Genomic DNA, 17,759 nt, shown 5'->3' with positions numbered 1-17,759 from the left:
ACAAAAAAAAAAAAAAAAAAAAAATGAGTGAGACAATACAACATAGGCATTTCTCCCATGCTACTCTATAGTACACCATTTTGCCCTGATCATTGCCAGGTGCTGTTTAGATACTTTCCACAGCTCCCTGATAAGGAAACAGGCAACTTGCCCAAGGTCACACAGATATTAAGTGGTAGAGCAGAGATTTGAACCCGTGCAATCTGGCTCTGAAGCTCATACTCCGAACCACAATGGCCATGCAGCCTCTCTCGTTCTTGTTAAGGGATGCAAAGTGTATTCCATAAAGTGATTGTGTCATACGTTTTTACCCTTTCCTCCTTTGATAGAAATTCTGGTTGTTTCTAGGGTTTTGCTATTACCTACCTACCACACTGCAGAAACACCCTCGTGATTAACCTTTCTGCTCTTGTGTAAATATATTTATAAGAGAAGAGCTGGAAGTGAAACCATGGCATCATCTAAAGCTTGATAGTTATTATCAAGTTACTTTCCTTTTTTTTTTTTTCTTTAACCAAAAAGAAAAACCCTTTGTCTTTGTATGAGAGAGGAAGTAGCCCCAAGCCTGGCAGCTGGAAAAGGGGAATTTCAGTCCTAGTATTAAATAGTATGAGCAGAGACAATGGCCTGTGTGTTTTGTGAGGTTAGCAATTGTCTTGCTCATCTTCGTTCAACAAATATTTATTGTGCCCTTACTAAGGGCTTCTGGACAATGGTGAATACAGTGGACATGGTCCCTGCCCTCATGCAGCTGATAGTCTGTGGAGAGAGAGGCATTAATAAAGTAAGCACACAAACTGAAAATATAATTACAAGCTTCGATAAGTGCCATGAGGAGAAAAAAAAGGGGTGCTATGGGAAGGAATAATAGAGTCCTTCTTTAGAGAAAGTGGTCAGGAGAGGGCTTTCTGGGGAAGGGACATTACACTGGAGATGAAGGAAGAGTAGAGATGAACAGAAGAGTGGAGGGCACTAAGTTGTTTCCCGGAGCCTAAAAAGGTTGTGGTTGGTGGAGCGAGGGCACCTCTTAGAGCCTTTGGTACCACTGAAGGGTTTTAAGCGAGGTATTGATCTGATTTTTGCAGTCTCCCTGGCTGTTGTGTAGGAACTGCATTAGAACAGTAGCAAGAATTCAAGTGAGGAAACCAATTAGGAGGTTTTTGCAAGACAGGAGAGAGATGACAGTGGTTAATCTAAGGTGATGGAGGAGGAACCTATAGATTAAAAGGGTCTCAAAAGACATATTGATTGACTGCAATGCGTAGACCTTGTTTAGATCCTGATTTTTTTTTTTTTTTTTGCGGTACGCGGGCCTCTCACTGTTGTGGCCTCTCCCGTTGCGGAGCACAGGCTCCGGACACGCAGGATGCGCAGGCTGAGCAGCCATGGTTCACGGGCCCAGCCGCTCCGCGGCATGTGGGATCTTTCCAGACCCGGGCACAAACTTGTGTCCCCTGCATCGGCAGGCAGACCCTCAAGAAATATAAACTAAAATACTAATGATCAGGGCTTCCCTGGTGGTGCAGTGGTTGAGAGTCCGCCTGCCGATGCAGGGGACATGGGTTCGTGCCCCGGTCTGGGATGATCCCACAGGCTGCGGAGCGGCTGGGCCCGTGAGCCATGGCCGCTGAGCCTGCGCGTCCAGAGCCTGTGCTCTGCAACGGGAGAGGCCACAACAGTGAGAGGCCCGCATACCACTTAAAAACAAAAAATAAATAAAATAAAATAAAATATTAATGATCAATGTGATATATATAGCATTTTGTAAAGTTTAAAGTAATATACAGCATTAAGAGCCCTGGGACAAACCCCAAAGCAGAACACTATTGAGAGTGAAAGGCAACAAGAGCTACAAACCTGGATTTCCCTAGCAAGGTGAGGTTGCTCGCTTTGATACTCTTGTTGCCTTATTTAATTTTTTGGAAATTGTATCCTGATGTGTTTATTTGTTTGTTTGTTTGTTTGTTTGCGGTACGCGGGCCTCTCCCGTTGCGGAGCACAGGCTCCGGATGCGCAGGCTCAGCGGCCATGGCTCACGGGCCCAGCCGCTCCATGGCATGCGGGATCTTCCCGGACCGTTCGTGCCCCCTGCATCGGCAGGCGGACTCCCAACCACTGCGCCACCAGGGAATCCTTATTTGTTTGATTTTCAAAGTAACAAAGACATACTTAGGAAATCACACTTGGGAATAGTTAAGCTCTTGCCATGTCGAGGAATCACTCAGTTATTTTCTCTCTCCTTTTCCCCATCCTGAGTCGGATGGCCCTCTCTATGGCTCTGCGACAGTGGTTTTCAGTGCTAGGGGCTGGGACAAGGCTAGGATTTTGCTCCTCCCCACCCCCACCCACTAAGGGACATTTGGCAATGTCTGGAGACATTTTTGGGGTAGTGCTGCTGGAATCTAGTGGGTAGATGCCAGGGATATGGCTCAACATCCTACCATACACAGAACAGTCTCTCCACTCGCCAAAGAAAGAATTATCAGGCCCAAAAAGTCAATAGTGCCAAAGTTGAGAAACCCTGCTGTATAGCACTTTGTCATAGCGCTTCATAAAGACAACCAAAACTGTCAACTGGTTGGCCTTCCCAGCTAGACTGGCAACTCCAAGAAGACAGGTGATACATGTATCTTGTTGAGTGTTTGGAATATAGTTGACACTTAATAAGGATTGAAAGAAGGTGGGAAGGTACATCCAGGTTCAAATTTAGGGCCTTGTGAGATCATGCTGCTTGTGATCAGCCACTTGATAAGCATTTCATTCATTCAACATTTAACATATTTATTAAGCACTTACTATGTACTAGCAGTGTTTGATGTTGGGAATACAACAATGAGCAAGACAGAGTCCCTGCTCAATGAAATTTATTCCTATAAAGGAAGATAAACAATAAGCAACGAAACAAGATGATTTCAGACAGTGATAAATATTATGAAGAAAATAAAGGGATAATGCAACAGTGAATGATGGGGCAAGGACAGCACGGTCTAGGTAGGGTGAGCAGCTGCCATTTGAACTAATGATGAGAATGTGCCAGCCACTGAAAGCTCTAGGCTAGGGAGAAGACTGATCCAGGCAAAGACCCTGAGGCCAAAACAGAGTGGCCTGTTCAGTGAAGACCAAGGGGAGAGGGCCGGATCACTTGTGCCATGGAAACGTTTGGATTTTATTCTAACTGAAATTGGAAGCCTGACATGTTGTTAAAAGATCACTCTGCGGGCTTCCCTGGTGGCGCAGTGGTTGAAAATCTGCTTGCCAATGCAAGGAACATGGGTTCGAGCCCTGGTCTGGGAAGATCCCACATGCCACGGAGCAAGTAGGCCCGTGAGCCACAACTACTGAGCCTGCGCGTCTGGAGCCTGTGCTCCGCAACAAGAGAGGCCGCGATAGTGAGAGGCCCGCGCACCGCCGTGAAGAGTGGCCCCCGCTCTCTGCAACTAGAGAAAGACCTCGCACAGAAACGAAGACCCACACAGCCAAAAATAAATAAATAATAAATTAATTAATTAATTTAAAAATCACTCTGGCTTCTTTGGGAGAATGTATGAAACATCTATATTCAGAGTTTAAAATACTTATAAAATACTTCAGTCACATTCTCGGCTACTTCTTGCCAAAGAGGAAACTTCCCATATCCAGGAGGGGGCGCTCTAGGCGCCGGGTCAACAGACTCAGCACTGTGGTTCTTTTCGAGAAGGCGGTCGCTTCCGGGAGCGGCTGCGTTTCCCTGCGCCTTCCTCTCTATCCGCCCGTCTCTGTGGTAGCCGGGTGCCGGGGCCCCTCCCCTCTTCGGCGGCAGCGAGTTCTTGGGACTCTACCCTGAGCGGACCCGGGGGCGATTGGGCTCCCGCGTCGGTCGGATCCCGGGTCATGGCGGTCCGGGGGCCCGCGCCCCGGGCTGGCGCCCGGTGAGTACGGCGGCTGGGGAGGAGGACCAGGCCTCGGGGCGTCCTACTCGGGGCTGTGTGGGGAAGGAGCACCTTCCGCCCTCATAACATACTGGGATTTTTTGTAACTTTTTACTCAACATGGTGTTTTTGAGATCATCCATGGTATAATAATCTAGTTTTCACTTCTGAGTGCTGCATGGTGCTACCTAAGTGCGTTAGACCCCAGTTTACGTATACATTACCTAGTGACGGACAATTTTTCAGCACCACTTGCCTTCTTTGTGGATATGGGTGATCTTCTTTGGAGTATCCATCCCAGGGTAGGATGCTAGGTCACTTAATTCTGCTAAATTTGTTCTCTGGAATGGTCACACCCAACTTCTCAACAGCATTGCTTAAAGGTTCCTGTTTCTTCTTAATGACCGACACCCCACCCCGCCGCCCAATGTTTGGTATTGTTTGGTTTTCTGATGTTTATCGACCTGATTAGTGTAAGGTGGTGTCCCATTGTGTTAATTTTCCTCCAGTAAGCATTTGGGTTTCCCCTTATTTATATCCTTTTCCCACTTTCTGTGGATTTCCTGTCTTCCTGATGCAGTCATTACTTATATGGACTAGATTTTATTACCTTGTTTATTTTCCACTCTGCAAGTAACTTCTCCAAGTCTTTTAATCTGAGGCACTATGTTGAACAAAAATACTTAATTCTAAGTTAAATCTGTTAGTTTTCCTGCTTTATAGTTTGTGGTTTGGGGGTCTTATTTGAGAAATACCTTCCATTATATTTTCATTAAGATATTTCTACATTCTATTAACTAAGTAATGTTACTTTTCACATTTAGATTTTTAATCCATTTGGAGTTCTTAAAGTTTATTTTTATACATAGTTTGAGGTAATGACCTAAATTTTCCTCTACCTTCTTCAACTAATGACAAATTAATTAATAATTAAAAATTAGAGAAGCTGTATAGCATAGTTAAGAGCACAGAGTCAGGCTGCCTGTGTTCAAACCCTAAGGCTGCCACTTATCAGGTGGGTGACAAGGCAAGTTACTTAACCTTTTTACCCTCAGTTCCTCATCTTTAGGATTGTGATTATTAAATGAATTAATACACATAAAATGTGTAGAACAGTACTGGGCACGTAGTATGGGTTTGGCATATAATGTGTGTTTCTTGTGATATAATCTCTATTATGTGCCCACGTAAACATAGGTGAATTTTTTCTTTTTGGTCTTTCTGTTGCATGGTCTTTTTGTTCCTGTATTCATACCATACTTTGTTATTACTCCAACCCTGTAATATGATATGTCTTAATAACCTGATGGTTTAGGTGGGTTTCTTCCTCCTCCTTTCCTGTTCCTCACAGTTGTCCTGACCTATTCATGGACCTTTATATTTCCATATACAGTTCCTTAAAGAACTTCTGGTTTTGACTGGTATTGCATTGCAGTTACAGACTTCTATTAGAAATGAAGTCTTTCTATTTAAGTCTTCTTTCACATTCTATAATAGAGCTTTCGGTTTTTCCTCCAAAATGTCTTATACATTCTTTTTTAAAGTTAATTCTTGGATATTTTATGGTTTTTCTGTACTTCTGTAAATGACATCTTATTTTCTTTATATTTGCTAGTTGGTTATTAATACTTGTGTGTTAACCCTGTATCTAGCAACATTGCTGGACTCCTTTTATTTCTAACGTTTTATCTATTTTAAAAAACAATATTTATTTTAGCTGTGCTGGGTCTTAGTTGAGGCATGCAGGATCTTCATTGCTGTGTGCGGGATCCTTATTGCAGCATGCGGTATCTTTAGTTGCGGCATGCCTGTGGGATCTAGTTCCTCGACCAGGGATCGAACCCAGGCCCCCAGCATTGGGAGCGTGGAGTCCTAGCCACTGGACCACCAGGGAAGTCCCACTAACATTTTGTCTATAGCTTTGCTGTGTTTCCTGTGTAAATGATCACATCATTTGAAAATAATGACAATTTAATCTCTTCTTTCATTCCTTTTGCCTCATTTCTTTTTTTTCTTTATTGCTTTAGCCAGGATCTTAAAATCCTTGATGTAGTGGGTTTCCTTGTCTTGTTTGTGACCAAAAAAGAGGATGTGGCTATAGTTTCTTTATTAATTTAGCTATTGGTTTTTAGTTAATAACCTTTCATAGCATTTATCAACTTAAATTCCTTTTTATCCCCTGGTCTGTTTCCCTCCTACCATCTTCAGCATTCGTAAGCCGTTCTTTCTGCCTGGCCTGCGCCCTGCCCACCAACAGCTGTAGATAAGCTTGGTAACTGCTCTCTAAGGCTCCGTTTTCCTTTTAGGACTCTGCTTCTCCTGCTTCTCTTCTTCAGGCCCAGGTTAGATCTGCAATTTTTCCAGCGGTTCCTGCAGATACAGAAGGTTTTGTTTCCCTCTTGGTCATCACAGAATGCCTTGATGTTCCTGACCCTTTTGTGTGTGGCCCTACTGGGTGAGTGAATGAGCCCAGGCCCGTGGGGGGGAGGGCAGCCCTGGTTTGAGGTCCTTTTCCTTCTGTGGGGTGTTGATGAGGCAAGGACTCAAGAGGAAGCCTCCCTCTGTCTTTTCTCACCCCTCATCACTGATTCCTGACTCCTCTCCTTCCCCCCAGAACAACTGGTGATCTACCGGGTTGGCTTGATTCCCAGTCAGTACTTTGGGGTCCTAGGAAACAAAGATTTAAATGGGTTTAAGACCCTGACATTCCTGGCTGTTGTGCTCATCGTCCTCAACTCCATGGTAAGGTCTTCTCCCTGTGTCTCTTCCTCTCCAGCCTAGTGTGATACCTCTCCAGTGCCCAGTGGGACTTAGCCACCAGGAAGCAGGAACCAAGCTGTGGGTGTGTGTTCCCTCCCTCTTCTGGGAACATGGGGTCAAAACTCTAGGCAGGGCATTGATCTTGCTGTTGGCCCACATGGGACCAATTCCCAGAGTGTTATAAGCTCCTAGGGCTTGGCCACAGGATTCTGGTTTAATCCAGCATTTGGTGGAAATGATCCTTGTCCCTTCCATTCCCAGAACTCTTGCTTCAGGGAGCTCAGAGCACTTGAAAACTGGGCTCAGTAGCCAGAGCTGCTGCTGTCCTCTGGGGGGGCCGAGGCTGTGCCTGAGCCTGGCACTTGTCACATCTCCCAGCCTTTGCACCTGCTGCTTTCTTGAAAAATGGCCTCCTTCCCCCACCCCTTGTTCACTTGCTTAACACCTGCTCACTTTTCACGATTCCTCCGCTGTCACCTCCTTCAAGTCCTCCTCAACTTGTCCTTCATGTTTCCTCCACCAAACTCTGCCCCTTCGACTACTGATCCTTTCAGTTCAGCTCTGCTCTAACAATCCTTACACCCTTGTGATTGTCTGTGCCCTCACTAGACTGTGAGCTCATTGTTACTTCCCTCGTGCTTAGCGTACAGGGGCGCCATAAACAGAATGATGAGAGTCAGGGCTCTTTTAGGACTCAAGCCTAATGCTCTCTGTCAGGCTGCACTACCTGTTTTCTTGGGGAAGCCACTTCTCATCACACTTTGGCACTTTTGATGGGTCTTCGGTCAGTAAGCACCTATGGATTCAGACCCTGTTCCAAGTTTTGGGGGACAGAAAAGTAAGAACATAAGTGGAATAGAAGATATTGTTCCCAATCTCCAGAAGCTCATGGGCTCTGGAGATGTAAGACAATACGCTGTAGAGGAGGCTAGAAGGCCTTGCCTTTGGTAAAAGCCCTCCAATGTTTGGTGCAGTCAATAAACACGTGAGTCAATGAGGAAGGGATGAATCCCATGACTTGACGCTCTAACAGGCTCCAGTGCTGAGTGGACAGCCGAATGGGCTGGGACTGGTCAGCAGAGGCTTTCCGCCAGCCTGAGCTTGGAGCTGAGACTTGGTAGAAAGAGGCTTGCATCTCTCCCTTCCCCTTGTCTCCCCCACTGCACAGCTGAAGAGCTTTGACCAGTTCACCTGCAACCTGCTGTATGTGAGCTGGAGGAAGGACCTCACCGAGCACCTCCACCGCCTCTACTTCCGGGGCCGCGTGTACTATACCCTCAACGTGCTGCGGGATGACATCGATAACCCGTAGGCACCTCCTCTCAGTCCTTGCTACCCTCTGCGTGGTTCGTCCACCTGGGCTGACACAGCCCTGGAGACCCCCTGCGGCAGACCCCATAAGGTCATCCACCCTTATCTGCAAATGTTGCTGCCCAGAGCCGAGGGGGAAGGGTGCCCTGCAGAGGACCCCAGAGAGGCTGCAGGGCTGAGGTCAGGGAGCTAAAGGGAAGAGGCCAAGAGCAGCTCCCTTTTGTCCACTTCACATCCTGGGCTTCCAGATAAGGCACCCTCTGAAGACAGTGTCCTTGCTAGAAAAAGCTAGAAGAGCAGCGCTCCAGTTTTCAGCAGTAAAAAACTACTGCTGTCTAGGACTCAGTCTGGGATTCCAGTCACCATTCTATCACTTCTCTTAGGTTCACTAAGCCCCAGGTTCCCTTACAGGTGAGGCAGCTGAAGCCCAGAGAATGCAAGTGACGTGCCAAAGCTCACGTCTTACTGGGAATAGGAGTCATTGTGGCCTTGGTGGTGGGATGGGACACGTGGGGTCTCTCTTCACCCTCATTCCCTCCCCACTCCTCACCGTCCCAAGCACTTTGTTGCCTGACGTAATATCTCCTCAGCTCAAGTGGAGCTTTGCAGCAAAGACTCTTGGGAGGCTGCTGCTGCTTCTTAACCTTCTCTTCTAGGCCTCTTCTCCACATTTTTTTTCCCCCTTGGCCGCACCAGGCATGTGGGATCTTAGCTTCCCAGCCAGGGATCGAACCCGTTCCCCCTGCATTGGGAGAACAGAGTCTTAACCACTGGACCACCAAGGAAGTCCTTAGGCCTCTTCTCTATGGCTCAACCTGTACAAAACTTCCATAGCCAGATAGCTAACATGGGGGCAGGCTCAGGCTCGTGAGAGAGAGGTTGGGAGGAGTGAGTTAAATGACGTAGCTTTCCTGATCATCTGGAAACTCGGATCCTCTATCCTCGGGTTTTTCTTTGGCTCTGCTCAAAGCTGGCTCAGGACCCTTGTGTGCTGGACCTTTCAGTTGCCATTTTTTCTGAGGGGTAGACTGAGGCGCCATAGGAAGCAACTCTTCAGAGCCCTGTTCGAAAGTCCTAAGGGTCTCGTTGCCTCTAGGAAACGAGCCCTCGTCTGAGTCCCCCTTCCCACGGGGTCATTGCTGACAGCACTGAAAGGCAAGGTCAGAATAAGAGGTAACCTGGAACTGCCGTAGCTCTCTCAACCCTCAAGCCCAGCTCCCTGGGCCTAGTCCCTCTGTGTCATTGGCTCCAGGGACCAGCGCATCAGCCAGGACGTGGAGCGGTTCTGCCGGCAGCTCAGCAGCATGGCCAGCAAGCTGATCATCTCCCCCTTCACCCTCATCTACTACACCTATCAGTGCTTCCAGAGGTGAAGGCTCTCTTCCTGCCAGAGCCCTTCCTCCTCCCCTGCCTGGTGATTCCCCAGAGTCCCTCACTCACACATTGGCCGGGAGTCAGCTCTCCCTGGTCAGGGTCCACGAGAGGCTGGTCTTCCCTCCCTCCCACCTGCACCCCAGGAAGTCTTCCTGTCTTGCATGCTTGGGCCCCTGCCCTCCCTGTGGCCCTGTGGTGTGTCAGTGTCAAGGTACCACATACCCCCGCACAGGAGCAGAAGCCACACAGGGCTCTGAGATGGGATAGGGGGCTGCCCAAAAGGGGGCAGGAGTCACAGCAGAGGCCTATGGGGATATGTCGCTCCCCACACCCTCCCTCTCTCTGCCTTTCAGCACCGGCTGGCTCGGGCCTGTGAGCATCTTTGGGTATTTCATTCTGGGAACCGTGGTGAACAAGATGTTGATGGGTCCCATTGTGGCAAAACTGGTGCAGCAGGAGAAGCTGGAGGGGGATTTCAGGTGTGTCTCCCTTGCTTGAGGTTTCTGGGCCAGGCATAATGGTTAAGGAATGGGATCTGGAGAAAGGCTGCCTAAGTTTAAATCCCAGTTAGGCCAGTCACTAGACGTATGGTCTTGGGCGGGGTCTTTAACCTCTCTAAACTTCAGTTTTCCCATCTCTAAAATGGGGATGGTACTGACAGAATTGTAAGGAGGATTAATGAGATCATACATGAGAAGCACTGAGAATGGTGACTGGTTGGCCATCATCATCATCATCATCATCATCATCATCATGATCATCCCTTGGCCTTCTCACGTGCTTCTGTTCCAACCACCCTTATTCTGGTCAGCCGATGGGTCCAGCCCCTACTCTGTGCTTCTTGGCCTCCTCCTTCAGACCCGGCCCTGGGAAGAAGAGGAGCTATGGCAGGCCTGCACCTGTCCTCTTTGGAGAGGCAGGTGGCTGCCGTGTCTGCAGGTCTCCTGCCGTCCCTCCCGGGCCTGGAATTTCCCACCCTGTGACAGTCCAGGGAAGGTCGGGCTGAGGCAGCCACAGTCTTGGAGTGGAGCCAGGCTCCTCTTTGCCTGGAGGTCTTCTTGATCCAGGACTCTCCTGCCCGCTGTCAGCACACATTTGCCTCTGGTCTCCCCAGGTTCAAGCACATGCAGATCCGGGTGAATGCTGAGCCTGCTGCTTTTTTCAGGTGAGTCTAGTTGGGGATAGTTCCCCTTCTGCCTTGTCAGAGCTGATAGTGGAGATGGTGGAGAAGGAAACAACCCTCCCACCATCACCAAGGCCAGGGGCCAGGCGTCCTCACACTTGGCTGTGACCCTCTCCCCTTATGTCTCACTATGCTCGTCTGCCTCATCCTTAGGTCCATGGATTTGCTTCTGAAACTGGCTCTTCCTTTTCGTGGCCTAGCATGGGGCCTAAATTTTTTCTAAGAATGAAATGAGTGAATGCTTCATCATCTTACTAATGACTGTAAGGCATTGCCTCTGCCTCTGCTTTTCTGTCTGTAAAATGGCTTTCTGCCGGTGCCTGACGTCCCAGGCTGATCCTTTGTCTCTGTAGCATGGGAGGGAATGGAGCCTCTCAGCTCAGAAGACCTGCTCGCCACAGACACTGTCCTAGTGGAGCAAAGTGGTCTCCTGACAGCAGCATTGTGAAACCCCATTCCTTCCCCCGGGGCCACGGTAGGTCCCTGCACTCTGCCTCCTATGAGCACTCTGGATTCAGTATTTGGATTGACAGTAAGGGCCCAGAGGTTTGTGTTTAAGGAGTAGAAGTTACTCCTTGGATCACCTGGATCTAATAGCCCTGGGACTTTGCTCTTCTGTCCGTCTCTGCTGCAGTTTGTAGCTGCCACCACTTGGGGGCACCAAGGATACCAGGGATCTATGAGTGGGGCAGGTCGTGGGGGCCAGGTAGGGCTGGGCCTGCGCTGGGTTTCTTTGGATTCTGCAGTCGCTGCTCATGAAGCTTTGGGCCCTGGGGAAAGCAGGTTGATGCTTGGAGCTCCGAGTGTGTTTTCCTGCAGCCTCTGTCCTTCATGCAAAATCTGAAACGTTTCCTCTGTCCTCCCCCAACCTTTCTGCCTGGAGAATTTCTGCCCATCCTTGAAGCTCCAGGTCACCTCCTCCTGGGCGCCTTTCCAGACTCCCTTAGGAGTCCCTATTTGCTTCCATAGCCCTGAAGACACACAGCTTACGTAACACTTTCCGTGTTCCAGGTGAAGAATGCAGCGCGTCTGCCTGCCCCCCTGAACTGAGAGCTCCTAGAGGACAGGGGCTCTTTTGTCCAAAACTGTTTCGCTGGCTAACTAGCACCAAGCCTGCCGCCTAGTGACTGCTGCATGTATATTTGTTTAATAATAGCAGCTCTTTTTTATTGGGAGCCCCTCATGTGCTTGGTGCTTTACATTCAGAAATTCTCACTCTAGCCTATTATGTAGGTATTATAAGCTCCATTTTATAGATGAGCAAACTGAGACTCAGAGGCTTAATAACCTGTCAGTGTTACCCGGCTAGTAACTGGCCAGAGCCAGGATTTGAATCCGGTCTGCCCAGTCTAGAGTTCATGGTCTTTCCGCAGACAATACCATGTTGAATGAATGAAGCGATGGCTGGCTGCTGGTGGCCGAAAGGGTCTGAGGGGAAGATCACTTGGGTGGGCTTGGTCCCTAAAGGGGAGTGTGAGGAGCGGGGCTCAGGCTCTCCAGGCCCCGTGGACATCCCGGCCTTTCTCATCAGAGCTGGGCACGTGGAGCACATGAGGACAGACCGCAGGCTGCAGAGACTCCTTCAGACCCAGAGGGAGCTGATGTCCAAGGAGCTCTGGCTGTACAGTAGGTGCAGGGAGCCCCGGGAGGCAGGAACCACCGTGGTGGCGGGGGGGAGTCTGCTTCCTTCCCCACAACTCCCTCCTCCCTCTCTGCACTGATCAGTTTGCCTTTGCCATGAGTGACCTCAGGAGAGTGAGGATGCCCAGAACAGCTTAACCCTGCTTGGCTTCCCGTTCCCCTTGGAGCGCAGGATTGCTTCCCAGGTCTCTCACCCTAGGTCTTTCTGTCTTCCTCAGTCGGCGTCAACATGTTTGACTATCTGGGCAGCATCCTGAGTTATGTCGTGATCTCAATCCCCATTTTCAGCGGCATCTACGGAGACCTGAGCCCCACAGAGCTCAGCACCCTGGTCAGCAAGGTGAGAATCCCTTCTGGGGGCCCCCTCATGCCATCCCCCCTGCCCTTTGGCCCAGCACCCAGGGCCTTGGAGTCAAGGCCCGCGCACACTGCCCTCTGTCCTGTCCAGAACGCCTTTGTGTGCATGTACCTCATCAGCTGCTTCACCCGGCTCATCGATCTCTCCACCACTCTCTCCGATGTGGCAGGCTACACACACAGGTGCGTCCAGCCCCCCTAGGCACGCCCACAGGTGAGGCTGCATCCGCCCCTCTAGTGCTGAGCAAAGCGTGTACTGCAGGGAGAAGTAGCAGAGTGAAACCAGGAGCAGACAAGCTCACCATACACTAGTGGGCGTGAGAGAGGAAAAGGAGTAACGCCTTCACCTGGGCGCCCAGACCCTGCTCAGGTTTTCACTTCTCGCCCAGGATCGGGGAGCTTCAGGAGACCCTGCTGCACATGACCCTGAAGTCACGGGATGGGGAGATCCTGGACGAGAGCGAGTGGGACTTGGCCAGGTGAGCACTGGGCTGGCGGTGCAGCTCGGTGGTGGAGAATGCAGGTGCTGGAAGCACCCTGGAGCCCAGCCCGTTCCCAGCCGGGCAGCAGAGTCAGGCGGAGCAAATGAGGAAAGCTCTGTCTTACGCCAGGCACGTTGTAAATGTTCACCATCAGTGTTGCTCTTCTGGCATCTGTGTTTATTTACACCATCCCCCAGCTGATGGAAACAAAGTACAATCTGCCTGGGCCTGAGTTAACAAAACAAAAATCTGAATTGTATCCCTCCTCTTCCTTTATTACCTCCTCCTCGCTGAGCCCTGCCACCAGTCCCCTTCCTTGGGGCATGTCTATTCTTTGTCCCCACTCAGGCCCAGAGGTGTCTTTATTCCTGTATCTTTGCAGGCTCCGTGATGTTTCTGACCTTTCTGTGCATCAAGGATTTGTTCATGTCCTCACTTTTCTTGAGCAAACTACTTAACTGTTCTGTGTCTCAGTTTCTTTGTCTCTATAAAGAAGACGTTAATGGAACCTTTGTCTTAGGGTTGTTGTGGGGATTAGATATCATAGTTCATAGAAAGTGCTTGAACGGAGGCCACAGAGTAAGCTTTCAAAAATGAAAACAGGCTGGATTTCAGGGTCTACACTCAACTGTCTTCTTAGGAGCTAATGCCTTAACTGTTGCCTCTGTTCAGAACTAAAGCTTCATGCAGCTCTGAGCCCAGTGGGGTGGGGGGCAGCGGTGCTGGTGGTGCAGGGACTGTAGGGAACTGGAGATGCTCTTCTGTGGGGGAGATGGGCATCCGTGGAGAGCCAGAAACTCCAAAACTATATTAGTATTTCCACTCCCATTCTTACCATCAGTCACACGGTGATGCCATGAAAATGCATATAATGCCACCAGCATTAGAATTGGGCAGATGCAGCTCTGTGCCCCTGAGCAGGTTACTCAGCCACCTGACTCAGTTTCCTCATCTGCCCAGTGGGGATAATAGCTGTGGTTCATGGCTGATAAGACTGATTAAGATCAGTCATGGGCAGGACTTTGCCCAGCCTGCCGCAGAGCAGGTGCCCAATCTATCTCTAGCAGTTTGCTAGGGCTGCCGTGACAGAGTACCATAAACTGGGTAGCTTAAAGAATGGAATTTTATTTTCTCATAGTTCTACAGGTTAGAAGTCCAAGATCAAGGTGTTAGCAGGGTTGATTTCTCCTGAGGCCTTGCTCCTTGGCTTGCAGATGGCTGCTTTCTCAGTGTCCTTACATGGCCTTTTCTCTATGCTTGTGCACCCCTGGTGTCTCTCCCTCTTCTTAAAATGACACCAGTCATACTGGATTGGGACCCTACCCTAAAGGCCTCATTTTTTTTTTTTTTCATTGCAGTGGCCTCTCCTGTCGTGGAGCACAGGCTCTAGGCGCACAAGCTTTAGTAGTTGTGGCACACGGGCTCTAGAGCGCAGGCTCAGTAGTTGTGGCGCACGGGCTTAGTTGCTCTGCGGCATGTGGGATCTTCCCGGACCAGGGCTCAAACCCATGTCTCCTGCATTGGCAGGCGGATTCTTAACCACTGAGCCACCAGGGAAGCCCCTGGGCCTCATTTTAATGTAATCACCTCTTTAAAGACCCGTCTCCAAATGCGGTTACCTTCTGAGGTACTAGGCGTTGGAATTTCAGCATGTGATTTTTGAGGCCACAGTTCAGCCCATGGCAACCCTCCAGTCCAGAGGTGATGCCCCCAGCAATACTGACACTACTTATCTTCCCAACATCTCTCCCCTTCTTGCACCCTAGGGCCCCGGGATGGCCAGCAACAGAGCGAACAGATACAGCTTTTCTCCTTGAGCGGGTCTGCATCTCCGCCCCCTCCTCTAACAAACCCTTAATCAAGGATCTGAGCCTGAAGATCTCTGAGGGGCAGAGCTTGCTTATCACAGGCAACACGGGCACCGGCAAGACCTCCTTGCTCCGGGTTCTGGGTGGCCTCTGGGCGAGCACATGGGGTGAGAGCCAGCCTTCCCTGCTCTGAGCCAGCCTTGGCCTCTGGGGGGTATGTGTGTAAGAATCAAGCCTCTTGTTGGGAAAGCAGAGTGAGGGGCAATTACCTTTCTGGGAGATCTTAAAATGGTGCTTTCTGTAGGCTCAGTGCAGATGCTGATGGACTTTGGACCGCACGGGGTGCTGTTCCTGCCACAAAAGCCATTCTTCACTGACGGGACCCTTCGGGAGCAGGTTAGCCGGGGCCCACTCCTCCCACCCCTTCCCCCCAACCTGGACCCTGGTGGTGGGACAGGTCTCAGCCCTGGAGAGCTATGGGACAGCAGGTGGGGTATAAAATGAGCCAAGCCCAGGAACTCCCTGGCTCTAAGGACATTTTATTCACTTCTATGGATTAGGCCATGTACTCAGAGCAACTTCTGGGGGCAGGTTAACCTGTGGAGGCCGTAAGCCAAATATCATATGTGTTTGTTGAACACCAGCTTGGATTCTGGGGGCCCTGCCCTGCTGTCTGCCAGCCCCGCCTCTCCCACCAGACCCTCAGCCAGGAGTGGAGCCTCGGGTGGAGAGGAGCCTGGCCTCTGGCAGCTCCTGGGGCTGTTTCTGAGGGGGGATAGCTGTGTGCAGCCCCACCTCTCCTTGGCCCTTGCCCTAGGCCCATGTGGTTTTTTCTTTTATCAGGTGATATATCCCTTGAAGGAGATCTATCCGGACTCAGGTGAGCTGAGCCTCTTGAGGACACAACCTCCCATCCCACTGTCTCTTCTCTGCCTGACTGTGGCCTCACCTGTATGGCCTCACCTGTACCTTTCGGAAGAGGCCCCAGCCAGGCTGCTGGTTTCAGGTGTGGTCCCCTCCACCTCCTCCTTTGACTGTTTACTATTCGGGGGTCTGTACCCTGACCTCATCTTGTTCTGTCTCCCCCTCTGGGGGAAAGGAAGGGATTACTTCCTTCACTGGGTCCTTCCCGTGTTTATTAAGTGCTGTATGTAACCTGTCGCTTCAGAGCCTTGGCCCACATTCTGGGGCCCCCGGCCATGATATGCCCCATCTATTCTGTCTATCCAGAGGAGCTGACTTCTTGAAGGCTTCTGTGTTTTGCAGGTTCTGCTGATGATGAGAGGATCATGAGGTTCCTGGAGTTGGCAGGCCTGGTGAGTGAGGGCAGGGACCCTGAGGTCCAAGCCCACCTGGTGGCACAGACCACAGGTGCAGGCCCAGTGGAGCTGGCCCTAATGTCCCTGCCCCAGGACTGGAAGTCTGAGCCTGGGGCAGGGCGATGGGTGTATAAATCGGCAGTGGGAGCTGTTCGCCAGGTACAGGCAACAAGTAGCGTCCACACTCTAGCAAATTTTTTTTTTTTTTTTTTTGCGGTACGCGGTCCTCTCACTGTTGTGGCCTCTTGCGTTGTGGAGCACAGGCTCCGGACGTGCAGGCTCAGCGGCCATGGTGCACGGGTCCAGCCGCTCCGCGGCATGTGGGATCTTCCTATGGGTCGCGAACCTGTGTCCCCTGCATCGGCAGGCGGACGCTCAACCACTGCGCCACCAGGGAAGCCCTCTAGCAAATTTTAAAACAATAATAAGACTACATCAGCCTGCTTTTTCTGGTCACCACGTTCCAGCAAGTCTAAACAGTGTGGCTGACGGACTGCTCCTCTCTGCCTGGGGCAGACTGCTCCCCCAGCCCCACCTTGGTACGCGACCAGGGGTGGCTGTGTCTCGGGTGTGTGTGGTGGGACTGAGGAGGTCCTCAGGATAGCAGGAAGCAGGGATGGGCCCTTTCATGGACATCGTTTCCTCTGGGTGTGTTACAGTCCAGCTTGGTGGCAAGGACAGAGGGTCTGGACCAGCAGGTCGATTGGAACTGGTAAGAAGGAGTTTGGGGTGCTCCAGAGCCAGCTCCCCCAAAGACGGTGGGTCCCAGAGCCCTGGGCAAGGGATGAAGTGACTTCTGACCCCAAATTCTAGGGGTTTGCTGGGCTGCTGGGGACCTGGTTCATGTCCGTGGTACAGAATTTTGGCCTTGCCTTGTGTAGGCAGCAGGGCTGTGGTGGAAAGGGGGGTGACATCCATCCGTCCTGGGGCAGCCTGTCTGCGCTGAGAGCCTCTTCCTGCCCAGACCATTCTGTGCAAAAGCCAAGCTATAGCCTCCTTCCTCCAGTGGGCCTCTCTCATTCCCCTTCCTCAGGTATGATGTTCTGTCCCCAGGAGAGATGCAGAGGCTCTCCTTTGCCCGGCTCTTCTACCTGCAGCCGAAGTATGCAGGTGAGGTTCACCCTGTAGGTACACATGCTAGCCAGGTAACGTTTGCGCTCACAGGTATAGCAGCGTGTGTTCGTGTGCACCTGGAGAGGCATTGGTATGGGTAGGAGAGCACACCTGTGTCTGGCCTGGCATCTCTGTCCCTGCAAGAGAGGATGGCAGGGCTCTGCCCACGAGGCAGCAGTGCTTGGCATCCTCAGGTATATGTTAAACTGCCAGCTCTTAACCTCTGTGCCAGTGCAGCAGCTGGAGCCAGCCTTGAGAGGGCTTCTCATGTTATGGCCGTCAGGTTCTGCCATCAGTGAATGGGCATCCCTCTGCTGTGCCTGGCAGAGGTGTGAACTTTTCTAAGGACTGGCATCCTTGGGGGAACTAGGATCCCTGGATTGAGTGGTCCTAGGCAGTGGCTGGCGGATTAGGAGTAGGGTAGGAAGCTGAGGGATTTTATCCTGCAGCTGGCAGAAGGCTTCCCAGATGGAGCCTAGCTCTCCGCTCCTCTGGCCCACGCT

The 17,759-nt window shown here is 50.8% G+C and overlaps 1 protein-coding gene across 1 annotated transcript in view; it reads left to right on the top strand.

The window, feature by feature from the left end:
* The first annotated feature begins 3,838 nt into the window (after window positions 1-3,838).
* The window catches only part of ABCD4 (ATP binding cassette subfamily D member 4), a 14,418-nt gene continuing 497 nt past the window's right edge, over window positions 3,839-17,759 (top strand). The window contains exons 1-17 of the mRNA XM_007459729.1: window positions 3,839-3,908; window positions 6,245-6,363; window positions 6,523-6,650; window positions 7,837-7,976; window positions 9,232-9,348; window positions 9,707-9,832; window positions 10,468-10,518; window positions 12,068-12,162; window positions 12,396-12,517; window positions 12,626-12,717; window positions 12,924-13,013; window positions 14,783-14,991; window positions 15,129-15,220; window positions 15,668-15,704; window positions 16,091-16,140; window positions 16,803-16,855; window positions 17,177-17,253. Of these exons, the coding sequence (XP_007459791.1) occupies window positions 3,871-3,908; window positions 6,245-6,363; window positions 6,523-6,650; window positions 7,837-7,976; window positions 9,232-9,348; window positions 9,707-9,832; window positions 10,468-10,518; window positions 12,068-12,162; window positions 12,396-12,517; window positions 12,626-12,717; window positions 12,924-13,013; window positions 14,783-14,991; window positions 15,129-15,220; window positions 15,668-15,704; window positions 16,091-16,140; window positions 16,803-16,855; window positions 17,177-17,253 (1,636 nt within the window). The 5' untranslated portion in view covers window positions 3,839-3,870. The remainder of the gene's footprint in view (window positions 3,909-6,244; window positions 6,364-6,522; window positions 6,651-7,836; window positions 7,977-9,231; window positions 9,349-9,706; window positions 9,833-10,467; window positions 10,519-12,067; window positions 12,163-12,395; window positions 12,518-12,625; window positions 12,718-12,923; window positions 13,014-14,782; window positions 14,992-15,128; window positions 15,221-15,667; window positions 15,705-16,090; window positions 16,141-16,802; window positions 16,856-17,176; window positions 17,254-17,759) is intronic.

The sequence above is a fragment of the Lipotes vexillifer genome, unplaced genomic scaffold (assembly GCF_000442215.2).
Source record: "Lipotes vexillifer unplaced genomic scaffold, Lipotes_vexillifer_v1.1 scaffold39, whole genome shotgun sequence".
Lineage (NCBI taxonomy): Eukaryota > Metazoa > Chordata > Mammalia > Artiodactyla > Lipotidae > Lipotes > Lipotes vexillifer.
The sequence above is the reverse complement of the archived record's forward strand: the minus strand, read 5'-3'. Positions and strand labels throughout refer to the sequence as shown.